This window comes from Anolis sagrei, chromosome 4 (genome assembly GCF_037176765.1).
Source record: "Anolis sagrei isolate rAnoSag1 chromosome 4, rAnoSag1.mat, whole genome shotgun sequence".
Classification (NCBI taxonomy): Eukaryota; Metazoa; Chordata; class Lepidosauria; order Squamata; family Dactyloidae; genus Anolis; species Anolis sagrei.
The window spans coordinates 213,026,749-213,049,958 of record NC_090024.1 but is presented as its reverse complement, the minus strand read 5'-3'; the positions used below and the strand labels follow the sequence as shown (position 1 = coordinate 213,049,958).

The window sequence follows — 23,210 nt, the reverse complement described above, 5'->3', positions numbered from 1 at the left end:
TTCATTTAGTTGCACAATGTCATTAATCCCCCACCCCCACCCCCAATATAACTCCATGCATGTGCAGTTATTCTCCACCTTTTTGATGTCGACTGTGCAAAGCTAGAAGAAAACTCATCTGATTTGAATCTAAGATAAAAATTCATGGTTACATATTGTAGTTAGCCTCATATTTATGCAGCCTGCTATTTCAGAGTGCTTGAAGTAATAACAGTAATAAATAAAGTTAAAAGCACCCCATTTAGTGAAGAAATGATGGCGAGGTTACTTCCATATAGTTATTTATGAAACTCAAATATCAAAAAAGTAAGAAATCCAGCCTAAACCAGCAAATATTACTTCTCAAGCAATCATTGTGCATTATAGACAGAACATCATAATAGTTTTTGCATGGTGCTTTAGGTTTAGCATTAGTAACTCAGTCATAAATGTGGGTGAAGTTGCTTTGCCATGCTCAATTTTTATTCTGCTTGAAAATCAGTCCATAACTTTGCATGTGGCATAATTATTTCACATTTTGGAGATGCAGTATTTTGAATACTTTGGATCACAGTTTTGTTTCAGATAAAGGAATGAAATCTAGTTTCCAGTGGTACAGAATTGTGGTATTACACAAGGAGAAACCTGTAGCATAACATTTTAGAGTTTTAACTGCTTACAGACTGGATTGTCTAAATGCTTTCAAAGTGTATGTAAAAGGGCATCTAACTAAACTTGGCATCAAACTGTTCTAGACCTACACCCTGCACAAGAAGCTTCCTTGAATTTTCATATTTAATAAATTTTCATATTTGGTACCAAATATGGTAATCATATTTGGTAATCATGGTACCAGATCTAACCTATACTCTCTAAGACAGCAGCCTCTGATGATTTTATTCACGAGAGTGGTTTCCATACTGTTCCTATACAGTAGAGTTTAAAATGCTTCTGACCATTCAAAATACCTGTGCTTGATGACCACCCACCATTAAGTATATAAGTTCAAACCTAGTAGACTGTGGGGCAGGCCCCTGTTGAGGGAGATGGATTCCCTATAGACCAGGTATGAGCAAACTTGAGCCCTCCAGGTGTTTTGGACTTCAACTCCCACAGTTCCTAACAGCCTTGGGCCCTTTAAGCTCAAGTGGCTGAGGGGAGAAAAGAAAAGGGCCTGAGGCTGTTAGGAATAGTGAGAGTTAAAATCCAAAACACCTGGAGGGCCCAAGTTTCCCCATGCCTGCCATAGACTCTACCATTTGCCTACTGTTCTACAGAGAACCCAAGTAGATAAAACTGGGAGAGGCTAACACCCCAGCACCATCCAATCAAGTCCCCACAATACAAGATAGATTGGCACGATCATACAAGATTAGGTCCTGGATTTACACACAACCCTTCTGTCAAAGTGTGAGGGGGGCATCCAGAGTTCCAGACTGTTTCAGTTGCTGGCTCAGTGCCTGGGGAGTTGGAGCTCCTGCAGGAAGGCAGATGGTCTTCCTAGCAGGAATCAGGCAGCGATGTCAGCAGCAGTTCTCAGAGAAGAGAGTTCACATCAACTGGATGATGAGAACAGCTGCAGACCTCTCTTCTCTGGAGTGGTGGAAATGATAGTGGTGAGGCTTTTCTTTGCGATGTTGAAAATAGAAGTAATTAAATGAGAAAGGTTTTTCAGTTCTGGAAAACATGAAATTGTTTAGTTAGCTCAAGATTCAGAAACAGAGATAGTGACCAATTTCTTATTTGCCCTAGATTGTCGTGATCCCATGATATAACTTTTTTCCATTCTTTTTAAATGACCCCCGCCCTCCTAATCCTTACTATCCTGAACTTTGAAAATTCCCCTTAGTTGTTCTTTTCTTACTTGATCATAGTAGCTAGGTGGGGAGAATCTGTCCCTTTCTCCACCTCTATATAACCAGCACCTGTGGAATAGCACAAATCTGAGGAAAGAAGAAGGTGGTACTCTTTCATTCCTTTCTATTCTTATTCCCATTGCCCTGTTGAAAGAGTTCCTTTTTCTTTTACTCTATGGTTCAGAGTTATAAAGAGATTAAAAAGAGAGAGGAAAAGAGATAAAAAATATGGGTATGTGTAAAGATGCCACCAATTTGCAACAAAGACACCAGAAGTAGTAGGGTTGTCTCTGATTTATCAGGGTCTCCTACTAGCTGTAATGGATTTACAAAATTGATAAGACAGCTAATAGCTTGTAATATTTTGTTGGTCTTTCTTCAATGTGTAGCGCAGCTTGACTTGAAAGTATTCGTAACAGAGACTTGGCTTTAAGAGAAACTGTAACAAATTTATTGAAGTATAGGAGAAGCTTAATGGTTTCAAGGTTTCTTAACTCCTAGAGGCACATTTCTTCAGAGGTTACATTTATAACATTTCATAAAACAACTCTTGAGAAGACTGTTCCTTCCAATAGACAAGTTTTAAAATTATTTTCTTCAAACTGTGTTTCTTTCTTTGTTATTTCTGTTGCCGTAAAGATGCTTACTGGGTTTCTCACCCCCTTTTTGCTCATACACTAACTACTAATCAAAAGAAGTCAACTTGACCTATCTAAACCTCACAGGCTAAAAGCCTTAATCTTCCTGATTCTCATCACAGCAGAATCAGCCTTTCCCTGTAGTTCTAAGAGTACAGACTGCTTCCCTGATTCTCACTACAGGAGAACCAGCCTTTCCCACAGACTACCTTACTGGTTCTCAACACAGTAGAACCAGCCTTCCCTGTAGCTCTCCGACTACAGACTGACTGTTTCAAAATGCCTGCCCTGCCAAGTGGCAGTTGGCTCAGCCCCTTTTTCCATGGCAACCCAGCTCAGAGTGAGCTGAGCTAGCTACCATCCCTCCAGTTATGCTATTTTAAATACTTAAACTTTTTAAACACCTATCTATAATTACACATGACTAAAAGTTAAAATTCATACTTCACCACAGTAGGATATTGTGAGATGTGAGGAGAATGGTGATTTGGGTGGAAAGGAAAGTCTGAACATTATTTGTATGTTGGCCGAAGACACAGAAATACAGTGGTTTGCAAAGCTCCCTTCACCTTTGAACTGGATAGTTATAAACCTGAAAATGTGTGTCTTAAGCCCATCTTTGCAGGATTTCTCTAGCATTTCTACTCAAAAATTCACAGTACAAGACTCTGTCTTTTTTCCATTGAGAATACAAATCAATTGCTGAAAAATAGTCAAATTTTGGTATCCAAAATGAGATGTAGCAAATACTCGCTCCTGGCAAGTACTGTTTCCTGCCACACATGTCTAGATAATTGAAGAGTAAAATCTGATACATGATGACTGAGTATCAGCATCATTAACCTGATATGAAGATGTGATTTTTTTATCTTTTTAAATAGGAGTATTAAAAACCGAGGACTCAATCCATGATAAATTAGCTGCCATCTTGTAGTCTATTCCAGAGTGGCTGTATGGGAGTAGGATCAACCCAACACTGAGGTGTCAAATGAGAGATGCCAAAATGAGTGATGAACATCTTAACAGTTTTCCATCTATGACTACCCTTTTCACTCTTCTTAGGTGGCTATGAGGAATTTCAGATTTTTAAAATACAGTTTAGTGGGAAATAATGCATATAATATGAGATCTTGATGGCAAGACCTAAAAAATGTAGGATAGAAGATGTATATTTTTCCTAATTTTAGAACTAAAAATGTGGACAGTTTTCAGATATATAAAATGATTCCCGAAAGTGACAAAATGCTAGCCAGTAAGAATATGGGAAGTAGGGGGGAGATTAAACTGATTTAAACAATTCATATAATTACAGGGGGAAAGGGGGTTACACATTTTTGCAAGGGGTTGCTGACTGTTAGTAAACTATGGAATTTGTTTTCATGGATCTTTCAAGGAAAAATCTGTTATTTAACAGGCAGTCAGGAGATACTTTCTATTGTTCTATCTATCTATACATTCATTATTTCATCACAGAGCAAATGATGCTTGGTTAAACAATAGTATTAATTCCATATACAAGCTGGTATTGCACATTTTTAAGGACAGAAATCCACTGTGAAAAGGGTTTGATTTTAAACCAGGGGTCCCCAAACTTTTTGAACAGAGGGCCGGGTCACAGTCCCTCAAACTGTTGGAGGGCCGGATTATCATTTGAAAAAAAAAACCACCACACATATCTTTTGCAGTGCAAAAAAACAAACAAAAAACCCCAAAATCCACACTTCTATATAAATAAAAAATGTAATGTTCCTTTGTGGGATTAACAGAACTCAAAAACCACTGGATGAATTGACACCAATATTTGACACAAGAAACCTAACAACCCAATGTATGTTCTTCACTCAAAAAATTGATTTTGTCATTTGGGAGTTTTAGTTGCTGGGATTTATAGTTCACCTACAATCAAAGACCACTCTGAACCCCACCAACGATGGAATTGAATCAAACTTGGCACATGGTTCTCCCATGACCAACAGAAAATACTAGAAGGGTTTGGTGGGCAGTGTCCTTTGGTTTTAGAGTTGTAGTTCACCTACATCCAGATATCATTGTGGATTCAAACAATGATGGATCTGGATCAAACTTGGCACAAATACTCAATATGCCCAAATGTGAACACAGGTGGAGTTTGGGGAAAATAGAATCTTGACATTTGGGAGTTGTAGTTGCTGGGATTTATAGTTCACCTACAATCAAAGAGCTTCCTGAACCCCACCAACGATAGAATTGAGCCAAACCTTCCACACAGAATGCCCATGTGGGCAACAGCACGAGTGGCAGGGGACAGCTAGTAAAATATAAACTTGGGGAGGCAGCGGGTGAAGCGGCCCCAAAGCTGCTTCGCTCCTCGCCTCCCTCTTCTCCAGCCTTCTCCAACCTCTGGGATAAAACCAGGCTTTATCCCGGAGGTTGGAGAAGCGCAAGCGCAGGCCGAGGCAGGGGGCGAAGCGGTTTGGCGCCAATTTCCTCCCCGCCTCCCCCCGCCTCCAGCCTTCTCCAGCCTCCGTGATAAGGCCAGGCTTTATCACGGAGGCTGGAGAAGCGCAGGCCAAGGCGGGGAGCGAAGTGGGTCTCCTTTTGAGGAAGAGAAGGTTTTTAAACAAGCTAGATAGCCATGTTCAGTAGTGAATTTGTGCATTGGCAGGTGTTTGGTGTCTCTTTCAACACCATGAGTCTGAAAAAGGAATTTATCAATGGAATTTTCACAACCACTGTCTTGTATAAGGGAACTTTATGACAGTTGTGATGATAGTGATGAGGGTAAGAGGTCCTCTAAGATATAGCATTTTAAAGACCAAATTGAATAGTAAAACAGGTTAAACTTCCAAGCCAAGAGAACACTTTCTAAAATCAGAAGAAAGTAGAGATGGCCTCAGCCAAGTCATGTTTCTGAGATTTGAGGAAGTGAGTACGTTTGCTGTATAGCTCTGTGCATCTACCTATAATGGATTCATATGAGAATAACCTTCAGGTATCACTAAGAGAATAATACCTACAAGATAGCCTTATCCCACACAATCCACCCCTAAAGACAGTGGGGTCCTCTGGGGGATGCTTTCTCCAACCAGCCAGAACCCAACTGGCAACCATCACCCAGAGGACCTTTTCATCAGCCTTCCCACAGCTATGAAATGACTGGCCCAAAGAGATCCAACAGCTAAACAAGCTGTCAGAATTGAAGACTCAATTGAAGACCCATCCTTTCCAGCAGGCCTACCCAGTCAACCCAATCATGAGTTCTGAATTTACATTCTGTGGATTTTTTTCACCCTGTGTTTGTTGTATGTTTTTTTATAGTGGTATGTTTTTATCTATATATTTTATGCTATGTTTTTATATTAATATGTTTTGACTTTTTTTCCTTTTCTTCAGTCATTAGGAGAGCTGGGTAACAAATAAAATATTCTATTATATTGTTTATTATTATTATTATTATTATTATTATTATTATTATTATTATTATTGACTGCTCCGATAAATCTAGAACGGAAATTAGTCATAGTCTCCTCCCTAGGTGCTTTGGGCTATATTTCAGTGAAAGGAAAGTGCTAAAACCACCTCTGAGTATTTTTTGTCTAAGTGAACCCTGCAAAATTCATGAGGTTGTCAGATTAATTGATGGCACATATACATAGAGAAGGGTCTAATAGATGATAGCAAGATTGCCAGTGCCTAACTCCAAACATTTGAAAATATCAGATTTTAAATTGTATTGCGTTCAGATATGATGATGCTTCATCCATTTTTGTAAGAGTTTAGGGTAGCTAATAATATCATAGCCGATCATTGTTTAATTGTATAATATTACTTTACATTGGAATATCACCTTGAAGTAAGCCATTTGTCACATAATAGTTTCACAACCCATGAAAACAAAGACAAAATGTAAGCCAAATTCACAAATATTTTCTCTACAAATGCCAGTAGCATAATGCAGAATATGCTATTAGCCATTCTGGAGCCATCCTTAGGAAATGTCAAATAAATGACAACCCTTTACTCCAGTAGAGTGAGATTGAATGTGTATGTAATTAAATCCATTGCAAACACCACTCCAAAAATAATTTATTTTGTGCAAAGGATGTCTTATCATGTTACACACTTGCCAAGGCTAACAGAACAAAAATATAAATGGTTATGAAAGGCTTATCATTTCAAAATCAGAGTCAGGTTGTGGTTATTAAAATGAAGAGTTTTAAAACAAAACTTTGCTTTTTATATTCAAGACATAACTGTGGTAGTGCTTCAGTTATTTTGCCAGAGCTTGGGCTTATTGTAAATTTATTTCCAAGTCCCCATCATCATTTCATTTTACCATAATATTGTATTGTTTGTCATAATAATATTATGAATATTTTCTCCCTTTTACCTTTAGATTTAATCTTACTGAACACATAGATTACTATACTAAAAATCATTATAAACTAGAGTGGGAAGAACAAATCTACTTTTTTACATTGAGTAAAACATGGCAATGCAGTTTGTCATACATTTGCATGTCCATTATACTATACCACTTTATTGAATACAGTCTGTATTAGCTCATGTATAAGTGTATTATCCATTTATTTATTTATTTCTATACCACTTTTCTCACTCCTGGGGGCATTCAAAGTGGTTCACAGCATAGTAATGGCAAAATTCAAATGCCTCACATAAATGTAAAATACATCACATATCTAAAATAACATATAACTGTAGATTTAAACCATAAAACTATAAAACATCAGACATAAACATAAACATAAAACATTAGACATTGCACCAATCCCGAGGTTGTAATTTACTTCATTTTACTCCCTGAATGCTTGCTTGAAAAGTTAAGTTTTAATCTCACTGGGGAGGGGGTTCCACAGCCAAGAGGCCACCACCGAGAAGAACCTGTCTCTCGTTTCCACCAATTGCATCTGCAAGGGCAGCGTGACCAAGAGCAGAACCTCCTCAGCCGATCTTAGTGTTCTAACTGGCTCATAAAGGGAGATGTGTTCAGATAGGTAAGCTGGAATTGAACTGTTTAGGGATTTATAGGCTAAAGCCAACACTTTGACTTGTGCTTGGTAGCAAACTGGCAGTCAGTGGAGCTGACACAACAAGAGGGTTGTATGCTCCCTGTATGCCGCTCCAGTAAGAAACCTGGCTGCATCCCTTTGGACTACTTGAAGTTTCTGAACAGTCTTTAAAAGCAACACCACATTTCCAACAAAAAATATCTCCAATTGGTTAAATAAATTTAAGACTATGGAAAGATAGCAGACCTGAAAATAAACAAGAAAAAAACTATGATATTAACTAAAAATATGTCGCAAAAGAAAAAAGATGAACTTTTTAAGCAAACAGAACCAAAGTAATAGAGAAAATACAATATTTGGGACTAACATTGACAGCCAAAAACTCTCAACTGATGAAAAATAATTACAAACAAAAATGGAAAGAGATTAAGAAAGATTTGTACAACTGGAAAAATTGAAACTATCTTTATTAGGCAGCATATCAGCTATTAAAATGAACATTTTACCAAAAATGCTATTCCTCTTCCAATCCCTGCCAATTATTAAGAACTTGAACATTTTTAACATATGGAACACAGACTTATTGAAATTCATTTGGCAGGATAAAAAACCAAGGATAAAACAACTCATACTGATTGATGATAAGAAAAGAGGAGGCTTTGGCCTCCCTGATTTAAGAACTTATTATGAAGTTTGCGGACTTACTTGGATAAAGGATTGGACCACCCTTAAAAAATGTAATATACTGACATTAGAAGGCGCTGATTTAAGAAAGGGTTGGCACGCCTATATATGGTATGGTAAAATTAAAATAGAAAAAAACTTCAACAACCATTATATAAGAGTGGGGACTAATAAAAATCTGGGAAAGATACAAAAAAAAAAGATATTATAGAAATACACCACTTTGGCTGTCACCCCTAGAGGCTTTCCTTAGGAGAGAACTAGGATGGCAAAATTGGCCTACATGCAGAGATATTTTAAAGAAAAAGAAGTGAAATAAATCTTTAAAAACCTATCATGGCTTAACTACAGACAAATGATAGACTGCTTTAAGAAAGATAAAGAATCAGACTTTGTTGACAAAGAGGACTTTTGGGAGAACATTATGAAATCAGATAATAAACTGATAACAAAAATTGATAAAAATTATTAGAATGGACTACAGAAACAGAACAGATAAAAGAATCAATGATCAAATGGGCAGAAAATGTAGGACACAAAATAGAACTACATCAATGGGAGAAAATCTGGAATCAAAAAATCAAATATACCTATTCGTATGACCTTAAAGAGAATTTACTAAAAATGGTACATAGGTGGTACATAACACCTCAGAAAATTTCAAAATGTTACATCTGGTTAGACAAGCAGTGTAGGATCACAAGAATAAATTTCCTACTGCTCATGCCCATGGATAAAATTACAGTGGATTTAGACCATAGAGATTGTCTGGGAGATTTTTCCCCAGATTATTACATATACCACTGTGAAAAGCAAAAGCAGGTGGTATTTGATATAGATGTTGGTGTTCCGCACAAAGTATCATCCTCAAAATACATGAGTTGGATGAGGATTGGAGAAAAAGAACTTTTTTATGTACCCCTTCACACATTACAGACCAGTGATCACCGTATTTGGAATAGCATTGCAAACTAGAGAAGTAGAAATTTTAAGTCCAGAAGATGCCTTAAGAAAATAGGTCTTTTTTACTCATTGTTTAGGAGCAATACTTGGTTGCACATTGTTCTGGTGGCATAAATTAGATTGCTTTTACTGGGTATCACAAGAACAACATACATTGTGATGAAACAAAGTCTTGACTGAAAATGTCAGTAGCTTTGATTTTATTAAATACAACTGGACAAATTGCTTTCTATCACTTTGGCACCGATTGGTTTTGTATTAACAGTTTGTTTGCTGATGTGGAAGGGGGTAGATGTTTTCTAGCCTTATGTTTTACAATTCAGAAAAGTAATCTTTGGCTTTGAACCCATATATTTTGGGGAAAATAATCATTCTCACATATTTTCTGGGGAAAAAAATACAGATTTCTACACTGCCTCCCACATTATTTCCACCTCACTAGGGAAACGTAACTTGTGACCATGAAATGCTACTTATTATTTAATACTATACTGTGTAGTTCAAAGTATACATCATCACTTACAGTCTGAAAGTCAATTTTAACTGTGTTCATGCAATAGGGATCAAGCAGAAAAGGAAATTATGATCTACACGTAGGGTTTATGTGCAATTTATATTTGACAGTTGATCTCTTACCCACATCATAACCTTTGCTGCTGTCCAAAATTTTATCTTCCATACACAAAAAATGATTATAGAAATTTACAATAAAAGACTATCAAATCAGATCCCCAAATAACATTTATTCAGACATGACAAAATAATAATTACCTCTGAATTCACTGAGCGGAGTGATTTTGAGCTATTCTTTATGACAATTCTGAAAGTCTTCAGTGTGCCTTTCTAGAACTTCTCATTACTTTTTCCAGCTCCCCTTGATTTGGGATCTTGTAGTGTTTTTTTTTTAATTGAAGCTGATGAAAATGTAAAGTTTTCAGGAGAAGTCAATTGTAAAATTGGATTTCAATGCAGTTTAATGGTGGAAAATTGGAAGTGGCCTAATGTTGTTTTTAAAGTCCTCTTTATTGCAAAGGGTTAATGGAGGATAGGATGGTGAAACATACATTGTGAATGCAAATCCAGCTTGGAAAACTAATAAGCCTTGAAAATCCCCTCTGTCCACAGTTCTCACATTATCATTATAGTAATGATGACATTACACTGGTTATTGTACAAATAAATGCTTAATTTGCTCCTTTTTTTATCCCCCACTATAACAGCTATATACAATCCAATGGGTGTTGGTTTTTCAAATATATATGAAATGTATAAAAATATTAAATGCACAATAATTAGACATTTCTTTTTTATGAAGTTTAATCCAGTACTATTCCAGAAGGACTTGGAAAAGTTACTCTCAAAATACCCAGGCCAGTTTGGACATTTGTCACACTTTCTGACTCTGCAATCTAGAGAGCAGGGGATAGGAAAGAAGGGAGAGGGTAATTAGAAAAAATGTCTTTCTGGAAAAGTGATAGGTAGCCCTTCTCTCTATACAACTTTTCCAAATTTTAAACCTTTTCTCCCAGTGATGGCTGCAATTAGGTAAAAAGATATCTGTCAAGATATATTTTGCATAGCTCTCCTACGTCACATTTTGTACGGCCTCAAAACCTTGCCCCCCCTTCTTATTAGTCTATTTCATTTTTTTTCATCACCAACAACTCTCCTCCACTCTAGAAACATATAAAATATCAACATATAAGAAGTCTTTTAAAAATGTGTGTGTGTGTGTGTGTGTGTGTATATATATATATATATATATATATATATATATATATATATCCCTAATACCAAATCAGGAGGTTTCAGTGAAGAATTCCAATTTTCCATCCAATTTTTCTTCTCCATAATTTCTTTCCTCTCCCTGATTCTTAAATACTTGTACAAAGGGTATTCATTTTCCTACAGCTTGGTAAAACTTACCATATATACTCGAAGATAAGATAAGATGAGTTTTTCAGCCCTTTTTTGAGCTGAAAAAGCCTCCCTTGCCTTATAATGGGATCAAGGCCAGGCAGTCATGGGTGCATGGAGGCCATTGCTTGCAATCTATGATATATTTCTCTCCCCTTCACCATCTTTAACAGTGTGTTTTCTTTTCCTGTCAAAGGGAGGAAAGGAGGGAATAGAGATATATTTCATGTCCTCCTTGTTTGCATGGTTCTCTTTCAAACCTACCCACTTTCCTGGCCTTTTTGTGTGTGTATCTAAATGTATTAAATTTATATGTGCATTTTTGTGTCCTTGGTATTTCTCTGCTCATACATTTGCACGTATTTGCAAATCCTATATAAATATAGATATCTAGAGATTGCCACATACCTGTATATATGTATCTATATGTATAGAGTATTTTATATATGAATTGAATTTTCCCTTCACATGTTTGCAATTCTTTGCAAATCTTATATAGATATAATTATCTCTATATAGAGAGATGTCTAGATAGATAGATATGAATATAGATATATAAGGCTTGCAAATATTGTAGGAAGGAAATGCACATATAGAGAGGATTTGCAAACGTTTCAAGGGAAATGCATACGTGAAATTAGTATATATAATTATAGTTCCATATCTAGCTCTGCATTGTTTATATATGCATTGAATGTTTGCCTGTCACTATGTTGGAAGCTGGTCTGAGTCCCCATGGGGAGATAGGGCGGGATACAAATGAAGTTCTATTATCACCACCATCATCATCATAATTAAGTTATTGTTGATATCAAACTATTGTTGATAGTTTACTGTTGCAGTTTTTTTTAATTACGGTAAATATTCAAAAACATATAACTTACTGATGCCTCAATTAATGCAATTTTATTGATATCAAATTTTGTTTTGAAATTTACTAGTAGCTGCTGCATTTCCCACCCTTGGTTTATACTTGAGTCAATAAGTTTTCCCGGTTTTTTGTGGTAAAATTAGGTGCCTCAGCTTTTAGTCAGCTTATACTCGAGTATATACGGTACTTACAAAATGGAAGGCAACCTCATATTTTGGGAAGAAAAAGTATGAAAGTTGGAGATTTGAAATACATGAAAATGAAGAGTTTTCCCAGTGCATAGTTATAAGTCTGAGATAGAAATGATAAAGTGACGACCACCAGTTAAAATAAATTTAAAAGAAAATTGGACCAATTTTCAGTGCTTTCGGTGACTAATAGTCATCATGGATTAGTACTGGAAGCACAGATAAGAGGATGCTGCTGCACTCATATTCTACTTTATGGGGACTCCCATAGGCAACTGGTTGGCCACTGTATGAGAATACAGTTAACTCTCCAGATTTCCGGGTGTAATTTTCGTGGACTTTGTAGATTTCATAAGTACTGTATGCTCTCTCTCTAGGATTCTCTTTGACCTCCAGGGCAACATTATGGATTTGATTAATATGTTATCTCTAAGATTCCCAAGATAACTTCTGGCCAAAGTTGAGTCACGCTAGGGATTCCAGAGAGAGGTTGTCTCATGTTACCATCTTAAAAAACTTTTTTAAAACACTCTTGAAGGAAGCACTGCACCCTAACTCCCATGAAAATGTAATGCTGCCAGATTTGTTTTGATCCTACATGGATTTCCCTATAGCAGGAAGGAATATGGTGTAATGCACCCCTTCCTGAATGAACCTTTAAAGAGGTGTCTAATTCTTTTTGATCCCTACTCCACAAAATGGACTAAATGTCATTCTAAAAAAAAATCACATATACAAGCCCATTCTTCTTGTTCCTGGTTAAACCTTTCAACTTCACTTCACAAATTGCTCAGTTTTAAAAATATATTTCTAGGGCACATTGAAATTATGCTGTAATTCTGAAAGGGAGAACCTGTGGTCCTTCAGATATAGGGATCCAATTCTCCTCATTTCAGCAAACATGGCTGGGGATGATGGGTTTTAGAGTGAGGGGCATGGATTCTCCACCCTGTTGCAAAGCATCTGTGTTTATAAAGTAGACAGGTGTCCCAATTTGCAGAGATCAAAGTCATCCTCTGTTTTAAAGGCTGTCCAGTACAAGTCCAGTTTAAAGAGGAAGAACAGGGACACTGCTTGTGAATAGTTAGCATCTGACAGAGAGACGTAGCAATCACATGGATCGTGCTCTCATTTTCTCCACCTCTGTCGAGAGATGCACTGTAAAATACAAATATATGTTCTCCTCTGCCTTCCTTTTTGGATTATGCATATTCTCTTTTCAGCCATGCAAAGGTAACTATTTTGCTGCAACTCTGTTATTTTTCCTGTCTTCCTGCTCCCACTGAAGTCTTTCTTCAAAGGGTAAAAGTGGGAGAACTGACTAGATGAAGGAGATCCTATTTCTTTATTATGTCTTTCTGTCTGAAGCTATGAACTCGCAAGGGAGAGCAAGAGGTGGGAATTTTACCTAATGTGCGTAGGTAACATGAACCATAAATTCAAGTTTCAGATGTAACGTGCATCAAATAAACATATTTTCTCTTTCTGTCCTTAAGAACTCTGTCACAATTTTCTGCTTTTGTGCTTTCTTCCTTTGCTATGTCACTTAACCAAGTAAATGGACATTAGCTTTTCTGGGGTGGCTTTGGGGCTTGAAGGCTTTTTGACTGAATATTTATTACCCATGGGAAGATGTAATTTTTTTATTGGGGGAATGGAAACAAAATATAAATAACAGCTAGGTGAAAGTTTGTTTTGCCTCCCTATCTTTAAAACAGACAATAGCCATGGGGAGATGACTCAGCCGACATTGACTATCCAGACTCATCCCTATCGAAGCTGTGACCCAGTGGAAATGTCCTATCCCAGGGGACAGTTCCAGCCAGCAATCCGAGTAGCCGACTTGTTGCAGCACATCACTCAGATGAAACGGGGACAGGGCTATGGATTTAAAGAGGAGTATGAGGTGAGAAGAATATTCACTCACTTGAATATAGAGAAAATGCAATTAATGTTATTGTCAAACCAAAATGAGTGCTCTGGAGAAGCACTTTCATAGTTTAAGTGCCTTTAAATGACCACTTTACCATATCACCATCACCTCCATTTGCTACTGAGTCCTCTTTCTATTATATGCAATGACATATTATCCTGCTTCGGAGGATCAAAATGATCTGCCCTAAATCAATGATGTAGAGGAAATGTTGATTTCCTTCCCACAAGGGCTTCCCAACACATGCATCTGAAAATGACTCGTAAGATTTCCATTCTTGCTGTTTTTGTGGTGGTAGTAATAGTAGTAGTAATAACAGAATGATCCTGTCTTTCTCATAAACTTGGAATTTAAGGCAGTGTATAATTTCAAAAAGAGCAATACGACTAAAACCATAAAAAGAGAACAATAACATTTAATTAAATTATTCATTGCATTAAAACAATTTAAACCTACATTTTAAAAGATAAAATGGAATTGAAAAGATAAAGAAAATATTAAATTAATTGAGTTTAAAATCATGCAGCACACTTAGTATCATCTGTAAAAAAAAACTTTGTTATAATAGTCTGTCACAATGAAAAACCATTTGCCTGCCAGCAGAAGGATAGCAAAAAAGGAGTCATTTATTGAAGGAAGCCCCAGAATCAGCCCTCAACTTGCAAAGACAAAAAGTTAAAATGTGAAACTTCTGGGTTCTGAAGTTTTTAAGTGCCAGAACTAAATGCAACTCACAGAAGGCATTGATTAAACTACTAAACATCACAGCAGCCTGTGAATCCGTTGCAATATGTTCACCCATTTCCACATAACTGTAGCAATTGTACTGCTGCTAAAAGGATAATTTAACAGATAGAGACAATGAACTGTTATTGGTACAGAAAGTTAATTCATAGCATAGATACTTTTTCTAATTTTGGCTAGAGCACAGTCATTGAATCAAAGTATTACTGCACCACGCAAAAGTTGGTCATCTCTAATGAGAACAAATAAACAGGATTTCAGCCATCATTTTAACGTGTACCAAAACATTTTGAACACAGTTATATCACAGTGTTTGCATTTCTCCGTAACTGCAGTCCTTAGGGGCATGAAAAGAAACCTTCTACATAAAATGCTTCCTGCTATGAAAATAGCTTGCAAAAACATGTATCTGAGGCTAATTTATAAACAGATTCATATATTTTAGGGGGATTTTGTGAAAATGCATACTTTTTGATGCAGTCTTTCTGCATCTTTCTGCAAAAAAAGGATGTCTCAAAGTTAAGACTTTAAAAATAAAAAAAAAATGAAAGAAAGCAAAAATGGCAGATTGGTTCATCCAAACAAACAATTTCTCTTTCTGCCAACTGAAGACAGCTACCACTGTAAAGTGAACTGTGGATTGATTGCTATAACAGAACTAGTAAATGACTTTTTTTGTGTAGAAAATAACATTATTTTCTATGGTGACAAAAATGCTGTCATTGGGGATTTAATTTATACCAAATTCATACATTTTTTGTGTGATAGATATTTTCTGCACTTAAAGTAGCATTTCCTATAGTGAAAATAATATTTCTGCAAAAAGTTTTTAAAAACAGATTGTATGTGAATTTTCCACAGAATAGATCTAAACTACCAGATAAAAAATTTCCTTCTGGCAGCTCTCCAGTTCTTGAAAAAGACATTTTTCAATGATTTTGTTTAATTAGTATTTTTTTCCATCACTTCTATGTAGCATAGGCAATCAATGACTTCTTCTCTGACTATAAGATATATACAAAATTATTTTGGGAACATCATCCTAAATCATTTGGATCATCTTATGATTTCAAGAGATGTTTGAAAGTTTTGGAAGGATACAGAGGGGCAGTGGTTGCAGATTTAGTGAGCCCACATCATATGTGCATTCCGTGAGATATATGAAACCTGAGGATTCATAGTAGGAAAATGAATCATTTGAAGTCACTGGCACTCAACCCTGTCATCTGTAGACCCTACTCCTTGTCTTCTGCAACTACAGTATAGCTCAATTTTACAATTTCAACATGGAATTTCTTGGTGCTATAGTGTAAGACAGCCTTACTCCTATAATGTAAATGTCACAGAAGTTTATCAGAAAAGATTTACAGAAGCCTATTGCCTATATCAATTTAATGATGTCTCTTTTGTTTTGTTTTTCAAAATTAATGTGTTGCTTAGACAAATCCAACTGTCAGATCTTGCAGAGATAAAGCTGAACAATTGTTGTTTTTAGGAAGGATGAAGCCCTGCAATTGAATATGACAATGTTAATGATAGAACATAGTAATAAGCCTAATGAGGATCAGCAGAGTTTTTGATGGCTAGAGCATATGAGGATAGGTAAGAAATTAAAAATTCACTGCAGGTTATTAAAATACATTTCTTCACAAACAATAATTGAATATGTGCTGAGGTGCCCTCAGATAATGATAGAGGATGAATACACACATTTTATTTCTTTATCCTGAGCCATTGTGGTAAGCTTTCATGTAAATGGCATCACTTTATATTTGCTGTTATTGTTAATCTAATCTCCAAATTTAATTTATAATTGACCTAGCCCTCTTAGTTTCAGAGGAAGGTAGTGGCAAATGCTAATTTGAACAAATTTTACCAAGAGGGCTCCATTATATAGTTACTGTAGTTTTGCTGCAAGTCAGAAATGGTGCGAAAGCATACAGAAATATTAATTTCAATTAAAGGTTTATTCCATTGCAAAATTTATTTGTAGATTACTTGCTATTGCTTTCTTCTTAGTGTCACCCAGTAGTTTTCTATGATTGATCAGGGATTTGAATCCTGGTGTCCTAGAATTCTAGTCCAACACTCAAGGCACCACACAACAGTGGCTCAATAACATTCCTCTATCCATTTCCATTCTCCACATAGTATTTTCTGATAAAATGGTCCACAATTGGTTACTGGGTGAACATTGTTACAGTAATAGATAGGATTAAAAACTCAAAAACAAAATAAATGTTATTTCCATTTTATTTCATTCTAACTTTTCTGCCAGTACAGGCTTTGTGGCATAACAGATAAACAAAGGGTATTTTGTTCTATTACAAGTACAAAAGGTATTTTTCTTGTGGTTTTTGTTTCCTTTCTATGGCAACTGAACTGTCCATGTGGCTTTTGAATTATGAAAGGACAGGTGCTGACAAAATAGTTTTGATGCAGAAGGGGGGGGGGGGGAATCAATAGTTGCTGCAGTAATACCATGCGGGGTCATCTATTTGAAGGACTGAGATGTTCTATTCCCAGCCCTGGCATGTTGTGTTTAGGTTTATTGGCCTTAAAAGAGATTGTACTATCTCCAGATGTGAGGAAAAAACTCTACCAATCCTCTGAAAGAGCAAGTAACTATCAGCATCGATATTAATGTTCTGTAGTATGTATAAGCTTTGAGCACATATAACTAAATTATAATTGGCATTTTTCAATCCAAGAGAGCAGTTGAAGTAGTAAAAATACTGAATATGCCTCTCAGTTCAAGAAACTTAGCAGACAAAGAATGAACAACTAAAGCATGGCTGAGAAATCTGTTACTTTCCAGAAATGTCTGGATTACAATTTTGACTCTAGCCACTTTTGCCAATGATGTTGGCTACTTCATATTAAAGCAATTACATGAAGAAAAACTCTGAATGTTCTGATGAAACAATACAAATGAACAAACTATAATTTCCCACAAATGATGGGAAATTATTGCAAGTTGTGATGGTACAGAGCACAAACTCATCAACATAGTATGATCTAGAAAAGAAAGTGTTCCTTAGAAGAAAGAAGCTCAATAAGGAACTTCAGGTCTCAGCATTTAAAAATGTGAAAATACTTTGCTGTTCTTTGATCACTGGGATATGCTACCCCTAGATATAACAAAAGAAACATATAAATATATCTGAAATCAAATCAAATCTAATTTTTGCTAGAATTTGCAGAATTTTCTATTCAAAACCCCCCACATGTGGGTTGTTGTAGGTTTTTTCAGGCTATATGACTATGTTCTAGAGGCATTCTCTCCTGACATGTCGCCTGCATCTATGGCAAGCATCCTCAGAGGTAGTGAGGTGGGGTGTGACCACATGTGACTTTTGCACAGAGGAAGCCCCAATTATGGCAGTCATCTGCAAGAAGCAGAATTTTCTACACAAAAAATATAATATCTCTATACTGTATTCGGTATGTTTGGAACGTAAAATGATGCCTTATTTATTAAGTCTATGGTTTAGGGGTGGCTGTTCAGTAGTTAAATGCACTTTTTTCTAGACTGCTGACCATTGCACATGCAAATATATTTGAGCTTCTAAGACCAGACTTTGTCTTTTAGTATATTATCATATTCCATAAATTACAATCTGTTTCGTATCATAATAATATATAATTTTGCCATTATGAATTCCTTCTATGAGCTTGTTTCATCAATCACTAATTCTGGCTAAAGACTCTTTTACCTCCATTTAATTGTTTACAATCTTGTCACCTCATATGGATATCTCAAATATACTTGCTTTTAATGTTATTCCTACCCTACATTAAGAAATGGTTTGTTAGATAGACTAGGTGGGGCTCTAAAGTATGTCTCTAACCATTTTATATTTAATGTGACTGTTCCACCTAAATGCATGGCCCTCCTGATATTGGACTGTAACATTCCCCACTATTGACTGTGTTGCCTAGAGCTCATAGCAACTGCAGTCCAAACGTATCAGGAAGGGCTAAACCAACACCAAAATAAAACAAAATAACAGAATTCAACAAAAAGCAATGAAAATAAGGAGTTATAAGTGAATGTGAACAAAATCAAACCATATTAATTGGTTGTCAGACTTATATCAAAGAAGCACACCACAAATATGATTGGAAAAGAGTATTAGAAACAATTTATTATAACCAAAAATTCCCTTTCTTTGGTCATCATTTACATTTTCTCCATAATTATAGGCATTACATATAGTGGCAAACATCTGCAATGTGCAGGCTTGCTCTTTCCCATGGATCCCCACATGGCAGACAAGACACTCTTTATAAAAGAACCCTTTAGTGCTTTCTTTCAAGCTCACATCCCATAAAAAGCTATAAAGCTACATTCAGAACTTGTGATATTCAATACATGGAGTTGTTATCTAGGTCTTAAATATTGACATGTATTTGAGAGCAGATGGTCAGCATAGGTCTTATGCAGAGAGATAGGAAGCCCTGTTTATCAAAGTTCTTGCCCACATCTAGAAAGTGCCTGTATACATTCAGCCGTGCCTAGACTCCCTGTATATTGATGCCAGCCACATATATGAATATGACTTGTATGATTTTAAGATCAGAAGTATGCATGTGTCTCTCATCATCATAGATGTTCACTCGTGGCTGAGTATGATTGTCTTCCAAAAGTTGAGTCTTGGTGGTGGGTTCGTAAGAGACTGTGAAGACCTATTCTAGATTTACATGGTCTTTCACATTGAGGAAACATAGATTTCCAGGTGTAAGCTGGTTATGACAAGGGTTTGTTTGATGTACAAGTTTCTTCTTTTCACCCTGTATTTGTGCCTCTTTGACACCCATAGCACCTGGTGTCCAGATTAGAGATAGACACCATGCCTATACATTACATATGCAAACATGCATTTAAAATTATTACTTTCTGAAGACAATATGGTCCTTTATGATATGTGCTAAGCAGCTTTGTGAAAATATAGATAAGACATCTTAAAGGGTATTAATGGACTGTGAAAAATTGAATTCATTTGATTGATGCTCTCAGACAGAGTTGTTTACTTAATTGTAAGTAAATTTCTGGTTTTAATTTTCAGCTTCAGTTTCTGGTGTCTAGTAGTAGCATATAATAATGCATTTTTTTCAATAGTGGTTTTATGTTGCTAAATACAATTTACTATATGCTTTCCCCAAAGAAACCTTGATAACAAATTCCAAAGAAACCATTTTAAGCTTCATGGTCATCTTCCGTTCTGTGCTCATGAAATTCAGAACTAGCATAGTCAACCATCCTCCTAGTAAAAACCCTCTGACTTTGTTTTGAAAGCTTTCAGTATCACTTTAGTGATTTCATGAGAGATCAAGGCATATGTCAGCCTTGCAAAATGCCCTCTTCCCATCAACAAGCATGTTAGGGGGAAAACAGATCAACTCAACTACTCTATAGCTGAATCCCTCAAAATATTTCCAATGACATTACTAAAAATGAAGTGGCAAAGTCAAGAGCTAGCAGAGTGAATGGCATCACTTCAGAAAGGAAGTGGCACAATTTCTGAATTTTCCTCTCATTTCATAAAAGCTTGTATTCATTAACAGCAGCTGTTGGTAAGCTTCAAGAGCCTGGAGGTTGTGTTCTTACTTCTACCACCACCACCACCACCAATATTTACTTTATTTATAGGGTGGTTGTAGGTTTTTTCGGGCTATATGGCCATGTTCTTGAGACATTTTCTCCTGACGTTTCGCCTGCATCTATGGCAAGCATCCTCAGAGGTAGTGAGGTCTGTTGGAACTAGGAAAAAGGGTTTATATATCTGTGGAATGACCAGGGTGGGACAAAGGACTCTTGTCTGCTGGAGCAAGGTGTGAATGTTTCAACTGACCACCTTGATTAGCATTTGATGGCCTGACAGTGCCTGGGGCAATCTTTTGTTGAGAGGTGATTAGATGTCCCATATTGTTTCCTCTCTGTTGTTTTGCTGTTGTAATTTTAGAGTTTTTTTTAATACTGGTAGCCAGATTTTGTTCATTTTCATGGTTTCCTTCTTTCTGTTGAAATTGTCCACATGCTTATGGATTTCAGTGGCTTCTCTGTGTAGTCTGACATGGTGGTTGTGAGGGTGGTCCAGCATTTCTGTGTTCTCAAATAATATGCTGTGTCCAGGTTGGTTCATCAGGTGCTCTGCTATGGCTGACTTCTCTGGTTGAAGTAGTCTGCAGTGTCTTTCATGTTCCTTGATTTGTGTTTCGGCGCTGCATTTGGTGGTCCCTATGTAGACTTGTCCACAGCTGCATGGTATACGGTAGACTCCTGTAGAAGTGAGATGATCCCTCTTGTCCTTTGCTGAACGTAGCATTTTTTGGATTTTCTTGGTGGGTCTGTAGATAGTTTGTATATTGTGTTTCCTCATCAGCTTCCCTATGTGGTCAGTGGTTCCCTTGATGTATGGCAAGAACACTTTTCCTCTGGGTGGATCTTTATTTTGACTCTCGTGCCTTGTTCTCGGTCTTTTAACTCTTCTGATGTCTGAGGTGGAGTATCCATTGGCCTGTAGAGCCCAGTTTAGATGGTTCAGTTCATCTTGGAGGAGGTGGGGTTTGTAGATTCTTTTTACATGGTCTGCCAAGGCTTTAATTGTGCTTCTTTTTTTGACTTGAGTGATGGTTGGAGTTTTTTTTTTTTTTTTGTAGATATCTATCTGTGTGTGTGGGTTTTCTGTAAACTGTGTGACCCAATTGTTGATCTGGTTTACGGATGACTAGGACCTCTAGAAAAGGCAGTCTTCCTTCATTTTCTTTTTCCATGGTGAATTGGATGTTAGGGTGGATGCTATTAAGATGGTCCAGGAATCTGTTTAGTTCTTCTTCTCCATGGCTCCAAATTGTGAAAGTGTCATCCACATATCTTAACCATATAGTGGTTTTTTTAAACTTTATTTATAGTCTGCTGTTTAAAACATTTAAATGATTACAATATAGTTAAAACATACAAAATTCAGCAATATTAATGCCATCCAAAGAATATACTTAAACAGGATAGAAAACAGTTAAAAATTTAAAACAATATAGCATCCTTTTACAGCTTTTTCCTTGAGAGCCTATCTGAATACTGGTCTTTGTCTAATGACAGAAAAAAAGAAAGCAGGCAAAGGGCCATTCTAGCCTTTCCAAGGAGGCAGTTCCAAAACTTCGGGGCTGCCACTGAGAAGATCTTGTCCCATATTCTTGCCAAATGTACCTATGAAGGTGTTGGGGCTGGGGAAAATGCCTCCTGTGAAGATCTCAGGGTCTAGAAAGACTCCAATAGGACAAAATGGTTTGTCAGGTAGCTTGAATTTAAGTCTCCCCAAATTAGCATGGACCTCACCCCTTCCCAAATATGTTTTCATAATACTTGTTCATAACATAAAATAAGCAGACATACACAAAATTAATGATTTGTACATTTTTTTAAAAAAAAATCTATTTCTGGGAAATTGTTCTCCATTTCACAACTTCCACGTGTTTCTTAGCTGTAATTTTGTTTTGTTTTGTTTACCACAGCAGAGTGCTCAAAAGATTAACTCCCCTCTATTGTCCAAAGTAGTGATACTGTCAGCCATTCATAGCTGGATTCAGTCTCCACAGATTGAACCATCCAAAAACTTGCAACATCACCTCAGATAGCAAGTCAAAGGATTGGGTTGAGGGGGGGGGGGGGAGAGAGAAAGATTTGTTTTAGAGTTCTCTTCCTGTCTTTACATTAGTTAAACATTATTATTATTATTATTATTATTATTATTATTATTATTATTATGTATACCCTGCTTTATCTCCCCAATGGGGATTCAAAGCAACTTGACATAAAAGCATTTGTATACAATTTAAAATATACAAAAATGCAAACATTAAAATAGAATTAAACACATACAGCACTAAAAAAATCCACAGTTTAAAACCATCAAAACTGTTTAAAGCCACAGCACCCCCTTATTAGATCTTGAACACCATGATCTCTAAAACCTGCCTAAATAAAAAGGTTTTAGCCTGCCACTGGAAGTGGACCATTCTGGCTTCCCTGGACAGAAAGTTCCAGTCATTGGAGTAGCCACCAATTATTTGCTTCACTTTTTATCAGTGTGAGCAATTAGGGTGCTGGAATTCCACAAGCTTTTGAATTCTGGGCACTTGCAAATAGTTATTTTCAGTATTGAGTACTCCACCATTTGCTTTTATAAAGGAATATAAATACATGGAACCAAAGATGTCCACACTGAATTTGAACTTGAAGAGTGTCCACTTATTGATGTGACTTTATACTACATTTTAAGAAGAAAAAAAATCAAAATCAAAATTATAACCAAAGCCATTTTAAGATTCAACTAATGTATCATCTGTGTTTTTGTAGTACATAGGAAGAAGTGCTGGCTAGACAAAGATATATTTTTATACCATGTGTTTCTCAAAAATTCAGAGT

General features: G+C 36.3%; 1 protein-coding gene across 19 annotated transcripts in view; it reads left to right on the top strand.

Moving 5' to 3' along the window:
* PTPRT (protein tyrosine phosphatase receptor type T) overlaps positions 1–23,210 on the top strand; it is a 713,818-nt gene that overhangs the window by 626,683 nt on the left and 63,925 nt on the right. For all 19 annotated transcript variants that reach the window (XM_060772259.2, XM_060772263.2, XM_060772261.2 and 16 more), the window contains one exon: positions 13,824–14,011. In XM_060772259.2, the coding sequence (XP_060628242.2) occupies positions 13,824–14,011 (188 nt within the window). The remainder of the gene's footprint in view (positions 1–13,823; positions 14,012–23,210) is intronic.